This window comes from Phaenicophaeus curvirostris, chromosome Z (genome assembly GCF_032191515.1).
Source record: "Phaenicophaeus curvirostris isolate KB17595 chromosome Z, BPBGC_Pcur_1.0, whole genome shotgun sequence".
Classification (NCBI taxonomy): domain Eukaryota; kingdom Metazoa; phylum Chordata; class Aves; order Cuculiformes; family Cuculidae; genus Phaenicophaeus; species Phaenicophaeus curvirostris.
In genome coordinates this window covers 74,828,886-74,849,506 of record NC_091431.1, presented here as the reverse complement: position 1 = coordinate 74,849,506, position 20,621 = coordinate 74,828,886, and the positions used below count along the sequence as shown (strand labels likewise).

The 20,621-nt window shown below is 44.8% G+C and overlaps 1 protein-coding gene across 1 annotated transcript in view; it reads left to right on the top strand.

Moving 5' to 3' along the window:
* Window positions 1–20,621, top strand: part of MYO5B (myosin VB) — a 161,092-nt gene that overhangs the window by 106,160 nt on the left and 34,311 nt on the right. The window contains exons 18-23 of the mRNA XM_069880976.1: window positions 1,311–1,419; window positions 2,935–3,146; window positions 6,937–7,093; window positions 9,753–9,992; window positions 13,883–14,122; window positions 20,383–20,467. Of these exons, the coding sequence (XP_069737077.1) occupies window positions 1,311–1,419; window positions 2,935–3,146; window positions 6,937–7,093; window positions 9,753–9,992; window positions 13,883–14,122; window positions 20,383–20,467 (1,043 nt within the window). The remainder of the gene's footprint in view (window positions 1–1,310; window positions 1,420–2,934; window positions 3,147–6,936; window positions 7,094–9,752; window positions 9,993–13,882; window positions 14,123–20,382; window positions 20,468–20,621) is intronic.

Here is a 20,621-nt window from a genome sequence, read left to right as displayed (position 1 = left end):
TTTCTGGACTGATGTGAAATGGTGTTGATTGTGTGTTTTGAAATATGTACTATATTTCTGGCATGCCTGTCTTGCCATATATCCCAGCTTCCAGCCTCCTGGATGTTTCATTAGAGATGACGGATATAGAGAACGGACTCTTGAATGTGGGACGTTGTCAGGTGGGGTGACTCCCACCACTGCGAAGTGGCCAACCATAAGGACCCATCCCAGGCATCGCGTTAGCCCTTTGCAATTTATTTTGTCTCTCTTCCTGATTCTGTTACCCCCTGGAAGTGGGAAATGTGAAGAAATAGATGTGATGACACAAAAATAAAGACATGCCTAAGGCTGCCAGGTGGAGGAGGAGATGTTTCTGAATGCCTCACAGAAACGGTTCACGGACGGTTTTGTTGAGTGAGGGCAGAAATCATTATCTCTGCAGTTCTCTACCATCTTCCTTTGAGGTTTGTTATGCATTTAATTTTTTTTTTTTTGAAATAATGGTGGCCGTAGTTGACATTGCTGGAAATAATTAAAAACTCAGGTTTTGAGGGGTTCCTAAGTCACTGGGTTAATTTGGAGAGGCTGAAACTTGACAGATGCTGAGGCAATTTCAGCAGGCTCTGTATCTAACAGCACTGGCAGGAGATGATATTTCCTAGCAGTAAGATACAGTGCTCTAATTCCTTCAATTAGTGTTGTGTGTTTGGAAATGTCACTGCTGGTGACAGTGAAGCATCTTCCAAGTGGCTACTTTACCTTTTCAGAGTCCGAAGATTTCATGTTTGTTTTAAGGGTCTTAGCTGCAGACCTCAACGTGGAGTGATTAGTAAATTAATTGGTTCAAATTAATATTCAACAGGGTATGGAAAAGCGAAATAGAGAAGAGTTTCTATTTGATTAATTCTCTATCAGCTTGTCGAGATTGCTTTTTAAGTTTTTTTTGCCAACTCAGGAGAATCATGATCTCTTCAAAATTAGTATATAATTTCTGAAGGAAACAGAGTTGCTGCTTTTGTCTGGCCGTGGTGAAATGAGGCAGCTCGTGAAGCACATCAAGAGGGCTGAAAAGGTGAAGCTGTGGCCTTTCTGTTCTGGGCTAGAAATGTTCTAATAAAGGCATTCAGTAGCAGAGGAGGGCTGAAACTGGGAGTTAGACTTGAGTGACCTAGCTCCTTTCAGATGGCTTTGATCTATGCTGAGGGTGGTGGTGAGACATCCCTTGGTATATGAGTTTCATATTTTGACTTGTCTGTAACTCCAAATGCTTTATTTTAAGGAAATTATACCTAGTATGCAGACTAATCTTGCGTATCCTTTGCTTTCAGATGGACCTACATCGAATTTTTCAACAGGTATCGTGTTCTTATGAGAAAGAGACACCTCTCTAAGAACAAGAAGCAGCTCTGTCAGACCCTGTTGGAAGAGCTCATTAAGGTGAGTTGGGACCAAATCTTTGGCAATGATTTTTACAGCACAAAAACTCATGGCTTTGGTGTGACCTGAATTGCTGTTCCTGCTCCTACTTCACCTGTTGCTTGTGCAGATGCTGATTCAGCCTAGGCAGCTGTGGGCTTTTTCCAAAATGAGATAGTCTTGCAGGGCGGTAGGAAAAGCAAACATGACGTGGGATCAAGCTGTGCCAGGGGAGGTTTAGATTGGATATGAGGAAATATTACTTCTGTGAAAGGGTTGTCATGCACTGGAAGAAGCTGCGCAGGGAAGCGGTTGTGTCTCCAGCCCTGGAGGGATTTAAAAGACTTGTGGATATGGTGCTTAAGGGACTTGGCAGTGTTTGGTTTGTGGTTGGACTTTATGATCTTAAAGGTCTTTACCAACCCAAATGATTCTGTGATTCTGTGATCTCTCGATTGCAGGCAAGCTGAACATACTGTTTCAGTGCTAGTGAAGTCCAGGCTTTGCTGTCACCCACTATACATAAACGACTAGCCACATTCAGAAAACTCATCCCTCCAACCCCGGTTTCTGGTTTTGGGCAGCCATAGCTGGAGCACATTTTAGAGTTCCAGCTTTGAACAACATCATGAATCCTAGTCAAGCATTAAATGCCTCTTTGCACACTTGAGTAAGAGAAAAATGTGTACTGAGCCAGGTTGGATGGGGCTTGGAGCAACCTGATGCAGTGGGAGGTGTCCCTGCCCATGGCAGGGGGTGGAACTGAATGAGGTTTAGGGTCCCTTCCAGCCTAAACCATTCCACGAGTCTATGAATGCCCTACATTCATGTGTGAGAGACTTTTAATAGCCACTTTCGTGTAGAAAAAGCATCCCATAGATTGAGACGTTTTTCCCTTAAGCATCTAAGTTTTTCCCACCTCTCCTCACCAAAGCCTTGCTACTCAGACTCACGTGCATTATTTTTAAATGGAAAATGTGCACACAAAGGTTTCTTCCTGTTGTCTTGCTGTTGAGCAGCACAGCATCTCAGCCAGGTTTTAATTCTTGATCTCTGTTGATCTCTCGATCCTTGATCTCTTGATTTTGGGGAATGTGCTCAATTGTGTTCCTCTCTGCAAAAGCACCATGTGTTTATGTTGGCTGCAGAGGCATTTGCAGTGCATGTTTGACTTTGAAGATGTGAGCTGTAATCTTTTTGAGAAAGAAATCTTCTCTTGATGTCCTCTTGTGTTGCACTGCTCTATTTAACTTAAAAAGAGCAAACCCAAAATGAAGAAGAAGCACTCAAAATCCTTGTAAATATACGTACTAAAGACTGATTTAGGGTGCTGTATCCCTCAATGGGTATATGGAGGCTCAAGTTGTTTGGGGTCTAGTAATGTCTTCATCAGCCAATTAAGAAGAGATGTGAGATGAGCTCATAAATTCGATTCATAGTGGGAGTTTTAATCTGTATCTACTGAGCAACATAAACTGTAAATAAATAAAAATATTTGCCTTAATTAAATTTATTTTCCTTTATGATTTTGAAAAGGATCCAGACAAGTTCCAGTTTGGATGTACCAAGATCTTTTTCCGTGCAGGCCAGGTGGCATATCTGGAGAAACTGCGAGCAGATAAGTTCAGAAATGCCACAATCATGATTCAGAAGACAGTGCGGGGCTGGCTGCAGCGGGTCAAGTACAAAAGGCTGAGACAAGCTGCAGTCATCATCCAGCGCTACACACGTGGGCACCTGGCACGGAGGTGGGTCCTAGGAAGCTCTCCAAGGAAGAACTAGCTGGGAGGTCACTTTGGTGTGGTTGTATTTTCAGTCTGTTCCATCTGGTAGACCTTTGGAGGTTTCATAAGAGAAACACTGAAAATGCTCTGCATGAGGTATTGCCTTTCAGCCCTGTGAAAACAAGACCTATTTTGTGCACATTGGTAACACCATGATGAAAGTTTCTGAAGTCTTTCCTGAAGTCAGGACTCATTCCTGGCTTTTGTCTCCAGCTTTGCTTGGGGAGGCGAGAAAAATTCTTCATCTCAATTCTATTTTGTATTTGCATTGATGTAATTTCTAGGTGCTGGGCCAGGGGCAGAGCCCAGGCAGTGAAGCTGTAATCACACGACTAAAGTACTCTGAGATATTTGGCAGGCTGAGAGAGTTGGGCTTGTTCAGCCTGGAGAAGAGAAGGCTCTGAGGAGATCTTGTAATCTTATAGTGAACTTCCAATACCTGAAAGGGGCCTACAAGAAAGCTGGGGAGGGACTGTTCATAAAGGCTTGTGGTGACAGGATGAGGCAGAACGGGTATAAACTGGAGAAGGGCACATTTAGGCTTGATATAAGGAAGAATTTCTTCACCATGAGAGTGGTGAGGCACTGGCCCAGGTTGCCCAGGGGAGTGGTGGCTGCCCTATCCCTGGAGGTGTTCAAGGCCAGGTTGGATGGGACTTGGACAGCCTCATGTGGTGGAATGTCCCTGCCCATGGCTGGGGGTTGGAACTGGGTGATCTTTAAAGTCCTTTCCAACACAAACTATTCTATGATTCTATGATTCTATGTTTAGGTTAATGCGTTTCACAGAACTGGTATTGTTCTGGGACTACTTCTGGAAGAGGGTGCTTGGATCAACCAGTAAGCACTTTGCCAGTTGGTATGTGCTCATCTTCAGTAGAAACCTGATTGGTGCTTCCTGGGTATCCAAGAGGATTTCTCAGAATTGATTTGCTGTGTCCTTTGAAATGAGAAAAATCACTCTTAATCACCAGCACTGGGGCAATTTGCCGTACAGAATGATAGAGCTAAGTGTTTGTCTCTGTGCAGGAACCTCGAGCTTCCTTGCATCAGTGGCTTGCTGGGTTTTCTGTAGATAACACTGCCCTGGAGAGTAGGCTGCTGGTAGCAGAGGTGGGATGGGTGTGAGGGAGCAGTAAAGCAATGTAATAGCATCCCAACAGACAGGTCACCTTGCACTTAAGAAACACAGAATGCTTTGGGTTGGAAGGGGTATCTACAGGTCATCCAGTCCAGCCCCCTGCAGGAGCAGGGGTGTCTTTAACTCAATCAGGTTGCTTAGAGCCCCATCCAGCCTGACCTGGAATGTTTCAGGGGTTGGAGCCTCCACTACCTCCCTGGGCAACCTGTGCCAGTGTTTCAACACCCTCAGCATAAAAAATGTCTTCCTTATGAGACAAGAGGAAACGGACTCAAGTTGCACCAGGGCAGGTTCAGATTAGATATCAGGAAAACTTCACTGACAGAGTTCTCAGGCACTGGCAGAGGCTGCCCAGTAAGCTGATGGAGTCCCCATCCCTGGAGGGGTTTAAAAGTTGGGCAGTTGAGGTGCTCAGGGATCTGGTTTAGCAGTGGGCAGGTATGGTGGGGCTCAATGATCTCAAAGGTCTTTTCCAACCAAACAGTTCTATGGTTCTGCATCCAGTATGAACCTCCCCTCCCTTAGTTTAAAACTATCACTCCTTGTTCTGTCACAACAGGAAAAAATTTTTCACAGAAAGAGTCATTGGTCCCTGGCAGAGGCTGCCCAGGGAGGGGGTTGAGTCCCCTTCCCTGGAGGGGTTTAAGGGACGGGTGGACGAGTCGCTAAGGGGCATGGATTAGTGTTTGATAGGAATGGTTGGACTCGATGATCCGGTGGGTCTCTTCCAACCTGGTTATTCTATGATTCTATGATAGCAAGCCCTGATAAAAAGTCTGCCCCAGCATTCCTGTAGGCCCTCTTCAAGTATTGGAAGACCGTGTGCCTCTTATTCCCATCAAATGCTGCTGTTCTCCTGGCTCTAGCCAAGCTGGCTTCAGGCACGTCACAAACTGGAATAAGGAGTAGATTTGAGTCCCTTCAACTTTGTTTCTCTTGTTTTCTGCTTAGGGGAGCTGCGGTGTGTTAGCTATTTGCTTGGTTTTGGGCAGCAATGCTCTTTCCCTGGCTCTGAGCTAGCATCTGCCCATCAGAAGCACTGCTACGTAATCTGCAGCCCAATTAACTCTGCTTGCAGTTCAGCAGCCTGTTATGCTGCCTATATGCTCCTGCACAGTCACTTAATTCCTGATTGCTGGGTGAATGTTGATTTCTATCAATTACTGAAGGAACTAAAGGTGAAGAACTTCCACGTTCCCTCCAAGGGTTTCCTATAAATCAGACTGGAAGGACAGCAGAGATTCTAACTGTATTTGTGGTGGGTTTTGCTCTTGTGAAAGGCGCTGGCCTCTTGGAGAGCTCTGGGATGAGGAGGTCTCAACTAAGTAAAGCTGGGCAGTTTGGTGAGATTTTTTTAAAACTGAGCACAGATTTCTCTTGTCCTCAGAAGCCCATGTACTTCTCTAGGCTCGTGGCTGCAGGTCCCTCTTGGCAGTCTTACAGCTGACTTTAAGACAAGGCAATTGAGACCAAAGCAATAAGAGGAAGGTTAAGAAAAATGGGTAGTTGATTATTGACTTTAGCCTCTCCTGTGGGCTCTCAATGCACACCTACAGACTTGGACTCCATATTTCCTTCTGCATCAGCCAGCCATCCTCCTAAGGAGGAGGAATCTTGGTCAAGTCAAAGTGACAGGGCATGAGCTTAAAGAGAGGTTGCAAGCAGATGTGCTGAAACCACCTTTTGCAGTATTTCTTCTATGTCATTTTTCAGTTCACCTCTTTGTGCTGGTTTCATAGGGATGGGTGTCACCTGAGTAACTCCTTCTCCTGTCTTTGGAAACAGACCATCCCCTGTCCTCTTTAGCAAGCTCTGGTTCAGTGGATCCTAGTGAAAAACCATTGGCCTTGTTGAACACAATACATAAGCCGATCTGATATGGCTGGTTTAGTTTTGATATGCTTCTCACAAAATAAAGAAGTGGACTGAACATGGATCTCATGTTTTGTGCTGAGAACATTGACAGTCATGAATTCAACAAAATAAGATGATTATCAAATTAAATGGAGGTTTTATGGGCATTTATTAACCTCTGCAACAGCAACTTGAACATGAGTTCTGTCGGAGAATAAGAGCAACGTGGCACACAGTTGACCACATACCTCATTATTTACTCTCTGTGAATTGCTTGGGGCTCTGCTCATGAATGTTGCCAAACCAGTGCACAATGGTTTAAATGTCAAATCAATTTGCTGCAGTTTTCACTGAGCCGGTTGATACCCCATGCGACACTTGGGTTTTTTTTAGTTAGGGAAATGATGGAGCCAACCTGGATGTTGATTGGCTCAAGTACATAAGGCAGAGAGTTCAAACCAAGGAAAAAGATGGAAAATACCTGATTTTAATGCTGTTCAGAGATAATGAGGTGTGCTGATTCCTGGTTCTAGTGCTCCTTGGTGCCACAGATGCTGTCTGATTGCATGTGTTCCCATTATTCTAACAGGGACATGCTCTCAGCTGCTTTTTTCTTAGCCCTCCTTTTGGGATGGTCTTTCTTGAATATCATCAAGCTACTTTGGGACAAAAGTTTTTACTCTCTGTCCTGTTTAAAACTTGCTATGAGAAAAAAGAGGAGTTCAGTTTCACTGCTAAACTTTTCCCTGTGCTTTGCAGACTTGCAGAGCACCTGAGGAGGACAAGAGCTGCCATCATCTTCCAGAAGCAGTACCGAATGCTGCGGATCCTCCGAGCGTTCCAGAGAGTCCGCAATGCAACCATCACCATTCAGGCATTTGCTCGGGGCATGTTTGTCAGGAGGATTTATCTCAAGGTACGACTCCACAAAATGTCTTTGCATCAGAAAAGAGTAGCCAGCATAGAATGACGATGTATTTATCGTGGCCGTTTTGATGTTTTATGAAGCTGACTGCCTCTGATGTTTCCAGAGAGCACACATTGATGGCAAGCATTGCCATTTAAAGCTGTGCAAGCAAAAATGGTTTTGGCAGCAGCACCCTAGAGGACCAGCTAAATGAAGTTAGTCATTTGGATGCCGGAAGGCATTGTGGAAATCTGAAAATGTCATTTGATCTAACTCATACTCTGCAAAAACCTCCCTGGCAAACCGAATATGTGTCTGAGCTGCGCTGCAGGTGCTGTTTTCAGTATGGTAGGAAGACCAGTAGGGTCTGTCATGGAAGGCATCAAGTGATTTATTGAAATAGAAGCCTACTTTGTTAGTTCTCTCTGTTAGCTTTCTCTGTGAAACCAGAAGCTGAAAGCAAGGAGGTAAAAGTTTGATGACAGCAAATTGACACAGTGAGAAATTGAAAGCAAAATAGCTTCTGTCCACTCTTCAGGTCCAGCTTTACTTTGGTTGTCACCTAGATTTATGCCTAATGAGTGGTCATGGAGGTACTCTAAAAAGTTAGAAGCTCCATGAGCCAGAAGGGGAGAGCCTGCTTCTGGAGATGGTGGAGGTTACCTGGATGCCTGGTGACACACCAAAGTGATCAGGGAAGTCCTCCGAAACCGAGCAGCTAGATACTGGCGATCAGGAATTTGTGCTACCACTGCTTTTTCAGCATCTGTTTTTTTAAATCAGAAGCCTCTGCCGGGGAGGCGGCTGGTCCATCATGTAAACTGTCTTGAGTTTCAAGGCAACCCGAAGTCTTAACAAGGTGTAGAAGCTGGCTGAAGGCCAGGCCTCTCAAATCTGAACATCCTCAATCACTGGAGCACCTGGATGTAGGTGTTGGATGTAGGTGCTTAGCAAGAGAAGCCGGGCTGAAGGTGATGCTCCATGGGATCATGGCATGCCCGGTGCCCAGCAAGACTTTATCGTAAGGCTGGAATAGGTCCCCAGGGCAATACAGTAGAGTTTCTTCTGGCTTTTTGGGCACCTCCAGCCATCTTCATCTGTAAGAGTGCCAAGGCTGGAGAAACAGAAATCTAATATCGGAGTAACTCCTACTGCATCCTAAATTCACATAATCCCTTTACTCTGAATTAAAATTTGCAAGTGCAAGGAAAGCCTTAGGGTGAAACAAAAGATTTGTGAAAAGCTGATATGGTACTGTTTCTGACACAAGTTGTTCCAAAATAATAACAGCACGTTGTTTTGTAATCTTTAAATTCTCCTGGTATTTCTTTCCTTATAATACTGCAGCACAGATCAACAGAAGGAAGTTATTATCAACATGCTAGTTGTATCTCTGAATATGTCAGCCTTTGATTTTAGAGAAAGGAGTTGAACCACCACCTCCTGAAAAGGTTGCTGTAAATTTTTGGGGCGAAATCCAATGCAAAAATGCTAGATGTTTCACTAAACCTGACAGAAGTTTCTAGAAATTGAATCATGTAAGAAAACTGGCTGTAGACTGTAGTGAAAGGACTCTGGAGTTTTGTTTGAAGGTTATCCATATGATAAGAAATAATGCAGGGGTGGAACACAGAAAGTCTACAAGCCTGTCCTGACGTGATTTATATCTGATACTGAAGGGACAGTGGTGTTATTGCTGAGTGTTGGTATGATGAGGAGAAGAGGGAATGGCCAGAAGCTGTGCCAGGGCAGGTTCAGATTGGACATTAGGAAAAAATTCTCCACCAAAAGGGTTCTCAGGCACTGGTAGAGGCTGCCCAGGGGGCGATTGACTCACCATCCCTGGAGGGGTTTAAAACGTGAGTAGATGAAGTGCTTAGGGATATGATTTAGTGGTGGACAGGTAACGGTTGGGTTTGATGATCTCAAAGGTCTTTTCCAACCTAGTGATTCTATGATTCTATGTCTGTCAGTGGCTTTTATTCTGCTAGCTATGGATCCTGTAGATCTAAGTACTATTCTGAGGTGGTCCACAGTCTCCCTTGAGCCCTAAGGGAGGACTGAATGTGTCCTGCCTGCCTCATTTAGAATCATAGAATAATTCAGGTTGGAAAAGACCTCTAAGGTCATCCAGTCCAATCATCAGCCCAACACCACTGTGCCTGCTAAATCATGTCGCATCTGCACGTTTTTTCAATACCTCCAGTGACTCCACTTCCCTGGGCAGCCTCATCTAATGTTTCATTGCTCTTTGGGTAAAGAAATTCTTCCTAATATCTGATCTAAACCTCCTCTGGCGCAACTTGAGGCCATTTCCTCTCATCCTACCACTGGTTACTTGGGAGAAGAGACCAACACCCACCTCGCTACAACCTCCTTTCAGGCAGTTGTAGAGAACTTGATAAGTTGAGTGCAGTGACTGGAGAACTCACCCAGGAGAAGGGATTGATGTACCCCTTCCCACCCATGTAGAAGGATGTAAAATAACGGCCTCTATCTTCAGCCATCACCCCCTGCACCTACCAGAACACTCCTGTTCGGAGAAGAAGCCACTTAAAAGGCAGAATGGGAAGTGTTGAGTTCTGTGTTGCAGCCAAGCCAGGGCTGCTGCTGCCTTTAGAGGTGACTTTTCCTCCTTGATTGTCCCATGTCTGCCCATGTTTTGTAGATCCTTGCAGAGCACAAAGCCACCATCCTCCAGAAGTATGTACGTGGCTGGCTGGCTCGCACTCACTTCCGTCGGGTCAGGGGTGCCACCATCGTGCTCCAGTGCTACTACCGGCGCATGAAGGCCAGGCAGCAGTTGAAGGCACTGAAGATTGAGGCCCGCTCAGCACAACACTTGAAGAAACTCAACATTGGCATGGAGAACAAGGTTGTCCAGCTTCAAAGGAAGATCGATGAGCAGGTACGTCTTGAGCTGCACTGGAACAACTATTGTCCTGTTCCTGCTTTGTCTCTGTTCTGTTGTCCTTCCCAGGAAGGATTTTATCTTCCTTCAGTGTCTGGGAAGGATGTCGTGGTGGTGACAGCCTTCTGCTGCTGCTGTGAGGGTGGGATACCACCACGGAAGGGCAGATCTTGGGTTTCCATCTTGCTGTCTGCAGAGCTTGTTCAGTAAGCTGCAAAAGCTGCATTGCAGTTGTTGTGAGAACTGCCCAGATGGAGTCAGAGGAGGAAGATAAAATGGTAGTTTTGAAAGCTGTTCCTTGAAAGCCCAAGGCAGCTCCGTGTGAGATCCCTGTGTGAGACAGGCTTTGGGCTGGATTGTTCCATTATGCTTTCTGCTTTGCAAGCACTGAAGATGTCAAGCATTTGCCACACACATTCTGTTTTACTGAACTGTATGTCTCTTTAGTCACATCACCTGGAAGGTAAACGGTAAATTAGGTAGATACTCACTTTGCAAGATAGTTTGAGTGTGACCGTGTTACTGGATATAACATCTACGTAGAAGCAATGTAAGTGATAGATGCCTATGTGGATGGCTTGGTGGTCTTACTGTAACAACATGATCACAGAGAGGTCTTTGTCTAATGCCACTTGTTGTTAATGAGCTACAGAATAATTGTTTGATGACAGGATTAGGAGGAGGGTTTTCTCACCTAACATAAGTGTGCACGTTACCCTGATAAAACTGCTGCACTGGTACAAGTTGCCCAGAGCAGTGGTGGTTGGCCCTCCCCGGAGGTGTTCAAGGCCAGCAACCTGATCCAGTGGGAAGTGGAAGGGCTTTAAGGTCCCTTCCGACCCAAACCATTCTATGATTCTGTACTCTGTTGCTTGTTATGAGTATAAGAAATGCTGAGTAGCGTCCAGCTGTGTCCACTACTATTAACAGAGAAATGAATATCCACCTATATCCTTAAGATGCCCTTTTACAGGCAAAAGGAACATTCTCTGCAAGATACCTACCTGATTGTAGTACCAGTTATTAGTAATTGCAGTTTATCATTCTATTTGGGATGTGCCAGTGACCCTTATACACCACACGCAGTTTCCTTGCAGCCTTAAATCTCTTCAATCCCTGTATGATACAAGAGGTCCTGTGATGAAGAAGATGAGAAATGGCTCTGTGCTGGCTCAGATACTGCAGAGTCAAGACACTGTTGGCCGGTTTCATTGCTGTATTAATTGGCTTCAAACCCTGCACCACAGTAGAGTCTGACTTTTAAACCATGGTATTTCATTTTAAAATACCTGCTTGCATACTTAGATTTTGCAGACAGTAGATGAGGAATAGAAAGCCCTAGGAAAAAGGTTTCCTATGTATTTATATATTAGAAAACTGTTTGATATGACTGCCCTGCAATTGGAGAATATTTAGTGGATTTAATTAAGATGAGTCTTTTCTGGTCCATGTATTTGGGCTGAACTGGTGCGATAAGCGTGAATGTCTGCATCAGGTCTGCTGGGCTGCTGGACTTGGTGGTGAACCAACAGTATTACATTTATTTATTTTCCCCAATTTCTTGTCATTTACTGCTAGGAAATTGTTGGAGTGGAAAAATAAAGGAAAAACAGTATTTGGTTGATGTTGGTTTTCCTGTCCTGGGTTATGAATCATAGAATCACAGAATCGTTTGGGCTGGAAGGGACTTTACAGGTCATCCAGTCCAACCTATCTGCAGAAGCAGGGACACCTCCCACTGGATCAGTTTGATCAAAGCCCTATCCAGCCTCGCCTTGAACACCTCCAGGGATGGGGCAGCCACCACTGCTCTGGGGAATCTGAGCCAGGGCCTCCCCACACTCAGTGTAAAAAATTTCTTCCTTATATCCAGCCTGAATCTGCCCTGTCTTAGTTTAAAACCATTCTCCCTTGTCCTATTCATGCATTCCCTGATAAAGAGCCCCTTCCCAGCTTTCCTGTAGGCAATGAATTCAGCAGAAAGGTCTGCTTTAGGGAAGGAGGCATGGAGAGCTTTTACGTTGGCAGAAATAATGGATTGTGCTCATCTTGATCTTCCTCAATCTCTGTGCAGACCGTTTTGAAGGAGCTAGTTTGCTTTCTGAGTAACTTTTGCAGGAAAGAATTCCTGCTCTGTATTACTGCAGAAGCGTGTCCAGTGAGCTAATTTTAACCATCATTTCGAGACAGGTTTCCCTGGGATGCTTTGGATGTGCTAATGAGCACTGTTCCAGTGGACTTTTCTTTTCAGTGCACTGGACTTTTTCTGGCAGCAGTGAGTTTGTTGCATCGAATTTTCCCTGTAGTTTCTCGATTTCAGTCCTTGCTAATCTATAAAAACAGTCTTTTAAAATGCCAATTAAATCTATTAGGAAAAACAAATTGCAGGCACCCTAGCAAGCTGCAGCTGTATGGCTTTCTGACTAACTGTGGAAGAAAATGTTTCTAGTGGGATGTCCCTGCCCGTGGCATCGGGGTTGGAACTAGATGATCTTTAAGTCCCTTCCGACCCAAACTATTCTATGATTCTGTGATTCTATTTCTGCTACTTTAGTTCATGCATGAATAGAGAGATGCAACACTCCATGTGCCCCTGAGGAAGAAGTCATATTTCTTTGAAAACACTAAAGCCTACTATTGCATGTCAGCCTCAGTTCAAACACTCTAGCATCCATAACTGGGCCTATTTAATTTAGTTTCTAAGTCAGGCAAAGGATTTTTTACACACAGAAGAAACCTATACATCTGCTTTGCTGTGAAATACCCACACTGGACCACTTTCCCACTTTATTCTATATGCATTGGACCACTTTCTTCTTTTTTTAATTTTTTTTTTCTTTTCAGTTAAGTGAGGGGTTTTTATCATAGAATTGTTTTGTTGGAAAAGACCTTTGAGATCATCGAGTCCAACCCTACCTGTCCACTGCTAAACCAGATCCCTGAGCATCTCTTCTCCCTCTCCCTCTCCCTCTCCCTTTCGACCCAAGTCCCATTTAAGAAAGCAAAGCCTCTCAGATCCTTTGTACAGGGAATGGCATGAGCCCAGAACTTTAAAGCTATGTTGAAGGCTTTCAAAAAGGAAACTTTAAAAAACCAGACAACATTTTAAATTTCAAAGTGGTTCTTTGCTCTCATGGTAATCTACCTAATGTTAGAAAAGCTACTTAGTTGGCTCTTTACTGAAGCTCTTGGTCTGTTGTGAATTCATTGTTGTTATTTCTGGGGCTGGCTAATAACTGTGGTGTTTTATTAGTCACAATGTATGTCCCATCAACTTTGATTTGAACCACAAAAATGAAAGCAACTGAATTTTCAGGTCTCAAAACTTGAGAGCAAATAACTGCTAAGTGCTTTAAAAGTGAAAATCTGAGCAAATAAAAAGACTATTGAGCCGGCACATGACCTAAAGATGGAGTTTAGGGAGCTCTTTGGGCTCAAAGCTGCAATTATGTTACAGTGCATTTTCACCCCAGGTTCCTGCCAGCACAGGAATCAGGAATAAATGGATAAACTCCAAGCTAACTATTACAGATGAAAGAAAATTGCAAAGCAGTTGCATTAAGCAACATTGCTCGGACGCTGTAATAAAAGTGTAGGGATTTTAGTTTGGTTGCCGTGCTATCAAGCATTGTTTGCCTTTTCTTCAAGTGTACCTTTTATTTAACAAATGCTTGTGCAATGGTTACCGAAATATTATTGAGCTTTTGTCATGGTTTTAAAATTTTTATTTTTATGAGCTTCATTAACATATGCATGGAATTTTTGCTATCAGAAGTTTGTTGCCTACTATGTTCAAGGACTTTTGACAGTTACTTTTGTAGTTCATTGATGCATGTATTGATATTACTTATGCTTTTATTTTCTTCTCTTTGGGATGTTGGCTGCAGAACAAGGAATACAAACTTCTGAATGAGCAGATCTCTATGCTCACGTCTGCCCACTCCTCCGAGGTGGAAAAGCTGAAGAAGGAACTGGTGCAATATCAGCAGAGCCATCAGGGTGAAGGCAACCAGCTTGTCAGCTTGCAAGAAGAGATGGAATGCCTCCGGCTGGAGCTTGAAAAAGCTCGTGGTGAGAGAAAGGTCGTGGAAGACAGCCATGTTAGGGAGAAAGACCTACTGAGAAAGGTATGTGTTATTTGTCACATCTCATGTTGTGTAGGTGGTCATGCTGGTGAAAGCTCGATCTTCATAAGTATGAAGGGCAAGGACTTAATTTCTGTTCCTTCATTAAAATTTCTTTCTTTTGTCAGTAAATTCCCCTAGAATTTACCTTTCAACCATGTCATGGGGCAGGAAGGCGGGGGGACATCCCGGCAGGAGCAGTGACTGCTTCATGTCAGGAGGGTGCTCCATCAGAATGCTTTTTGCACTGCCAACCTCGAAGAAAGTCCCCAAACCCAGACTTGTCTGAAATAAGGGCGCTTAATAATCACGACTGCAACAGAGCTTCATGTATATACAGTGATTCCTCACGGCATGTAATGCAAAATACTAGAGAAGTTGTTGAGGGTGCTGTAAATATTAGGAAGACGTCCTTCCTCAGCCCAGCCTGGTATGGAGCATCAGGGGTTGGTTTCTGCCATACAGTTTGTGGCTGTTGCATTAGTCTTAGTGGCTGCTGGTGTAGGTACACACAGAGCATGACCTGTATGGGGACCAGCGCGTCCCTCCCAAGCAGAGGCACTGCTCAGACACCAGCAAGGCTGGTTGTTACAACTCTTTATAGGGTTTGGAGCTGCCCAGAGAAGTTGTGGCTGCCCCATCCCTGGAGATGTTCAAGGCCAGGTTGGATGGGGCTTGGAGCCCCTGATCCAGTGGGAGGTGTCCCTGCCCGTGGCAGGGGATTGGGGCTGGATGGGTTTTGAGGTCCCTTCCAACCCAAACCATTCTGTGATTCTGTTAAATGGAATGAACTTTTTTATTTTTCCTCCCTCATGAGACCTAAGTTATCTGGATTTCCTGAGACGAAGGTGGCTCGGTGTTTCCACTGTTGTGCAAAAAGTGTTCTAGTGGGGAAAAAGGCTTCAGAGTGTAGAGGCTTTTTGCAAATAGTAAAAACTGACCTTTGACCTTCAATTTCTTTGCTGGTCAGCTTCATTCCGAATAACTTTCACACTCATTCTCATAGCCTGAGGCACTAAGGTACAGGTTCAGTTCCCTGCTGCAAGTGCTTGTAACCTGAGCAAGTGCTCATCTTAAATCCATGTTCGTTTTTCTTGTGCACCAACCATTGAAGCAATTTCTTTGATCCTGCTGTTGAAAGGAACTTAGGGCTTTTCTACTCAATCCGATGCATAGAAAAAAGCTGGTTTGCAGCTTTTACTCTAGAACAGCACTTTTTATGTGATAACCTGAAGATGACTTGCCTTTGGACGTTGAAAAAAAAGAGGTCTGGGACTAGCTGTGTTTTTATTATGGTAGAAGAATGCCCAGTTGGGGCTCTTCTGGGACACTTGGCTCAGCAGCGCCTGCCCTAGCACACCTCCCTTGGTGGGTAGAATCACAGAAACATAGAATAGTCTCAGTTGGAAAAGCCATTAAAGCCCATCCAGTCCCACCCCTGCCATGGGCAGGGACACCTCCCACTGGATCAGGGGCTCCAAGCCCCATCCAACATGGCCTTGAACCCCTCCAGGGATGGGGCAGCCACATCTGCTCTGGGACAACCTGGGCCAGGGCCCTCACCACCCTCACAGGAAAACATTTCTTCCTAAGATCTAATCAGGAAGAAATATTAATAATGATAATCTTCATCACCATCATCATCACCCCTGGGATGGTGGGATTGGGTGAGTAGCTGTGGGGACTGTGTGGTCAGGAGTGCTTAGTCTGAACAACGAGCACAGCTGAAATGCATTTTTTGGGTGTGCTTCTCAAAAAGCATTCAGGCTGTGTGTGTGTTGTCTCTTGGCCAGCCCAAGGGCTGTCAGAAAAGCGGTTACTCCACTCTGTGCGTGGATTGCACGCACACAGAGATTCACAGAGTCAGTGATTTTCTTTTCTCCAACACCGAACGAGAAGATCCTTTTTGGCATAGGGTGCAGTTCATTAGCTGGCTGCAGCACAGGCTTTTAGAGCCTGAAAGAATGCTTTATTTTGAAGGTGATGCAACTGGGGAAAGGCTGCTTCTCTTTGTTCTTGATTGTAAATCCCCTTCGAGCACTCAGAAGAAAGGTTGGTTTAAGGACCATAGAAATGCTTTTAAAAAGCATGAAAACAAAGCAAAAGCCTTCCCTTATTGTAGAAGGGCCTACAGCAGAGTGAATACTGTGCGCTTTACTGTGACAATAAATGGTTTAATTATAAAACGTTTCTACTCATCAGTGCAGGCTCACATTTCTGACATTAGCTTTCAAGTGTTCCCTTCAATTCCTGGTCAGTGGGAAAATGCAGAAGACCTGCTTCCTTCCTGGAAACATTCAATTAGCCAAAAATCGCTTTATAAGAAAATTTATGGTGGAGATTTCTGAGTAGTTCTAATAACTACCAAAAGCACGAGGAATGTCATGAAAATGAGCTCCGGTGGGAGAAGCGCTTTTCCCCTTCAATAGCAAGCTTGCACCATGGCTGTGGTGGGATATCCTCTCTCTGGAGATGGTACCCAAAGTCATCAGATACTTCTAAGTGTCACTTAGGCCACAGCCTTAATTTTACTGATGTGAGCTGGGACTGCAGCTTCTGCAAATCAATATTAAGTGTGATTTTGATATTGAAAATGTCCTTTAACCTCTTCCTTACTGCTTTTCTCTCTGACTCCTTAATTTTAGAGCAGGCCTTCTTTTAATCTATTCATGATAAAGTTTAAAACATGAGATCTAGGTGAATACCAACAGCTGGGGCTTTTGGCAGAACATAATTTTCTCTTTTGGTAAGCTATGATGATTCAATACCTGCCTGGGAATTTTATTAGTAAAGTAGCAAATGATACCACCCTCTCCTCATAAGATTGAGGGAGGGTTAGAGCAAAATGTCATAAGCAGGTGGTTCCAGTACAGGCACTTAAATAAGAGCTGAAGACATCACGAGTGCTCGCTGCTGAACATCCTTCAAAGCAGGTGCTGTTGTGTTTGAAGCATCTTCAAAGACCTGTTTTCTATAGAACAATGAGCACAAGGTACAAAAGGTACCAGTGTAGGCAACAGCGATCGTACTACTTGGCCACTGTGTAACCCACTCTGCCTGCTCCTGGGGAAGGGACTGGAGAACAGGCCTTATGAGGAGCAACTGGTGGACCCAGGGCTGTTTAGCCTGGAGAAGAGAAGGCAGAGAGGAGACCTCATCACTCTCTGCAGCTCCCTGAAAGGAAGTTGTGGAGAGATGGATGTTGGTCTCTTCTCCCAGGTGACACGATGAAAGGAAATGGCCATAAGTTGTGCAAGGGGAGGTTCAGATTGAATATTAGGAAGAAATTCCTCACAATGAGGGTGGTGAGACGCTTGAAGAGGCTGCCCAGGGAAGTGACTGAGTCACCATCCCTGGAGGGGTTCCAGGCCAGGTTGGATGGGGCTTAGAGCAACCTGATCCAGTGGGAGGTGTCCCTGCCCATGGCAGAGGGGTGGAACTATGGGTTTTAATGTCCCTTCCATTCCTAACTGGATGATATTTAAGGTCCATTCCAACCTAAACCATTCCATAATTCTGTGATTCTATTTATAAAGATGCAGGAGATATAGTCTCACGCAGGCAGCTGGAGTAAATGAATGGATTGGAGAGTGAGGGTTAGTGGGACCTTCTAGTTTCTCTACACTGCTTCAGTCATGACTTAAAGTAAAATATTCTTTATGATCTTACCCTCATCATTAGTATGTGCCTGGCATACACAGCATTTGATAAAATACCTTGATTTGAGCATGCATGGAAAACTGAAGCCAGTGCTGGGAATGCATACAATTTGCCACGTGGCATATATGGGCTGCCTAAAAATGTTATCTTGTGGTGACAGCAAAATTATTTCTCTTGGGCACCAAAAACTTGTACTATGGTGTGCACAGTGTTGTTTGTTTTGGCATCTTGAGATCCATCTGCTGTGTGCAGCTGTTTTTTAAGCCATGGCTACAGGTTGTGATGGGGCAGGCATGGGAAATGACATTATGCTGGAATGACATCTCAGTTTGTTCTCCTACTTGACAGCAGCAGAATCATCCTGCTTAACCATAGCAGCATATTTCACTTGGTAATGTGATGTTTTTGTATTTTGAAAGAACGCTATTGAATACATTTGAATTCCTGAGGATGAACAAAATTACAGGACAGGCTGCTGTCAGTGTCAATCCAGCCTTGTTGTTGTGACAAATGGACTTGCGTCCTATTATTTTTAATAAAGAGGTAGTTAAAAAAAACAAACAATTATTTTCCAGCATTTGGTTTCTGTTTTCATTAATTTTTAGTGTTAATAGCTGTATATCCTGGAGCCTACAGGGAAGCTGTGGAGGGACTCATGATCAGGGATGGGATGAGGGGGAGTTGTTTTAAGTTGAAAGGGAGGACATTGAGATGAAATGTTAGGAAGAAATGTTTTCCACTGAGGGTGGGGAGGCAGTAGCATGGGTTTCCCCTAGAGCTGGTGGCTGCCCCATCCCTGGAGGGGTTCAAGGCCAGGTTGGACGGGGCTTGGAGCCCCTGATCCAGTGGGAAGTGTCCCTGCCCATGACAGGGGTGGGACTGGATGGGCTTAATATCCCTTCCAACTCAAACCGTTTTATGATTCCATGATTCTATGATTCTGTATGCTTGTGTTGTAGTACCAAAGGCCCTGATACACATTATGCATCACTGCTCTAGAGGTTCTGCAGTACTGTAAAGCATTAGAGTGGCTGTAATCTTATCACATGAAGTAACACACATGAAGTTGAAAAAGCCTGAGCTATTTAATACTGATGCTCACATTCACACAGAATCACACAGAATCAATGGGTTGGAAAAGACCTCTTGGATCATCGAGTCCAACCATTCCTATCAACCACTAAACCATGTCCCTGAGCACGTCATCCACTCATCTTTTAAACACCTCCACGGAAGGTGACTTAACCATCTCCCTGGGCAGCCTGTTCCAGTGCCCGATAGCTCTTTCTATGGAAATTTTTTTTTCTGATGTCCAGCCTGAACCTCCCCTGGTGGAGCTTGAGGCCATTGTCCCTTGTCCTGTCCCCTGTCACTTGGGAGAAGAGGCCAGCTCCCTCCTCTCCACAACCTCCTTTCAGGGAGTTGTAGAGAGCAATGAGGTCTCCCCTCAGCCTCCTCTTCTCCAGGCTAAACACCCCCAGCTCTCTCAGCTGTTCCTCACAAGGCCTGTTCTCCAGCCCCATCACCAGCTTTGCTGCTCTTCTCTGGACTCTCTCCAGAGCCTCAACATCCTTCTTGTGGTGAGGGGCCCAGAACTGAACACAGGATTCGAGGAGCGGTCTCACCAGTGCCGAGTCCAGAGGGAGAAGAACCTCCCTGGACCTGCTGGTCACACCGTTTCTGATACAAGCCAAGATGCCATTGGCCTTCTTGGCCACCTGGGCCACTGCTGGCTCATGTTCAGTCGGCTGTCAACCAACACCCCCAGGTCCCTCTCCTCCAGGCAGTTTCCAGCCAGGCTTCTCCTAGTCTGGAGCTGCTCAGGGTTGTTGTGCCCCAAGTGCAGGACCCGGCATTTGGCCTTGTTAAACCTCCTGCCATTGGTCTCAGCCCATGGATCCAGCCTGTCCAGATCCCTTTGGAGCCTCCCGACCCTCCAGCAGATCCACACTTCCACCCAGCTTAGTGTCATCCACAAACTTGCTAAGGGTGCACTCGATGCCTTCATCCAGGTCATTGATGAAGACATTGAACAGGGCTGGACCCAGCCCTGAGCCCTGGGGAACCCCACTTGTCACTGGCCTCCAGCTGGATTTAACTCCGTTTCCCACCACTCTCTGGGCCCTCCAGCCAACCAGTTTTCCACCCACTGTGTCCATCTTAACCACTTAAGAGCTACATTGCCTAAAACAATCAGCAGATGTTTTTTTAACTCAGCAGCTGTCAGTGCTGTGACTTGAAGATGGCAACAAAACCCATTGAGACGTGGAAATAAACCTCCAATTTTATCACCTGAACACTTGTAGGAGTTTAACTCCTGCAGATCGTGGTTGCCAAGTCCTGCTGCTCAGTATTTTGTAAGTTTCTGCTGAAAACATTAATTTAAGATAGAAATGCACTCAGGAAAAGCAAAGTTGTTGTAGTATGGTTCTCCTCTGTTTCAACTAATGCTGACAGGGTAACTGGAAAAGCACAAGAAAACAGATCTTTTAAACAGCAAAGAAAGCTCAAACAAAGCTCTCTGTCTCCAGCCAGGTGAAATGTAATCCCTCTGCAGAGGCTGTGACCTGCACCCAACAGTAATTCTTTCCCTTGTTTTGTAGCGCATATCTGACTTGGAAGAAGAAAACACCCTCCTGAAGCAGGAAAAAGAGGAGCTCAAGAGCAGGATCCTATGTCAGTCTGAAGGTAAGAAAGAAATGGTTGTAGCATCATAACGCCTCCACTAAATGAGGAGCGTAACTGTCCTTCCCTCAAACTTGTTTTTCATGTGTACTTTTCCTACTTAGGAAGGTGCTAAACTTCATGCAACCCTTTCCTGGTGTCTGTTGTCACTGTTTTG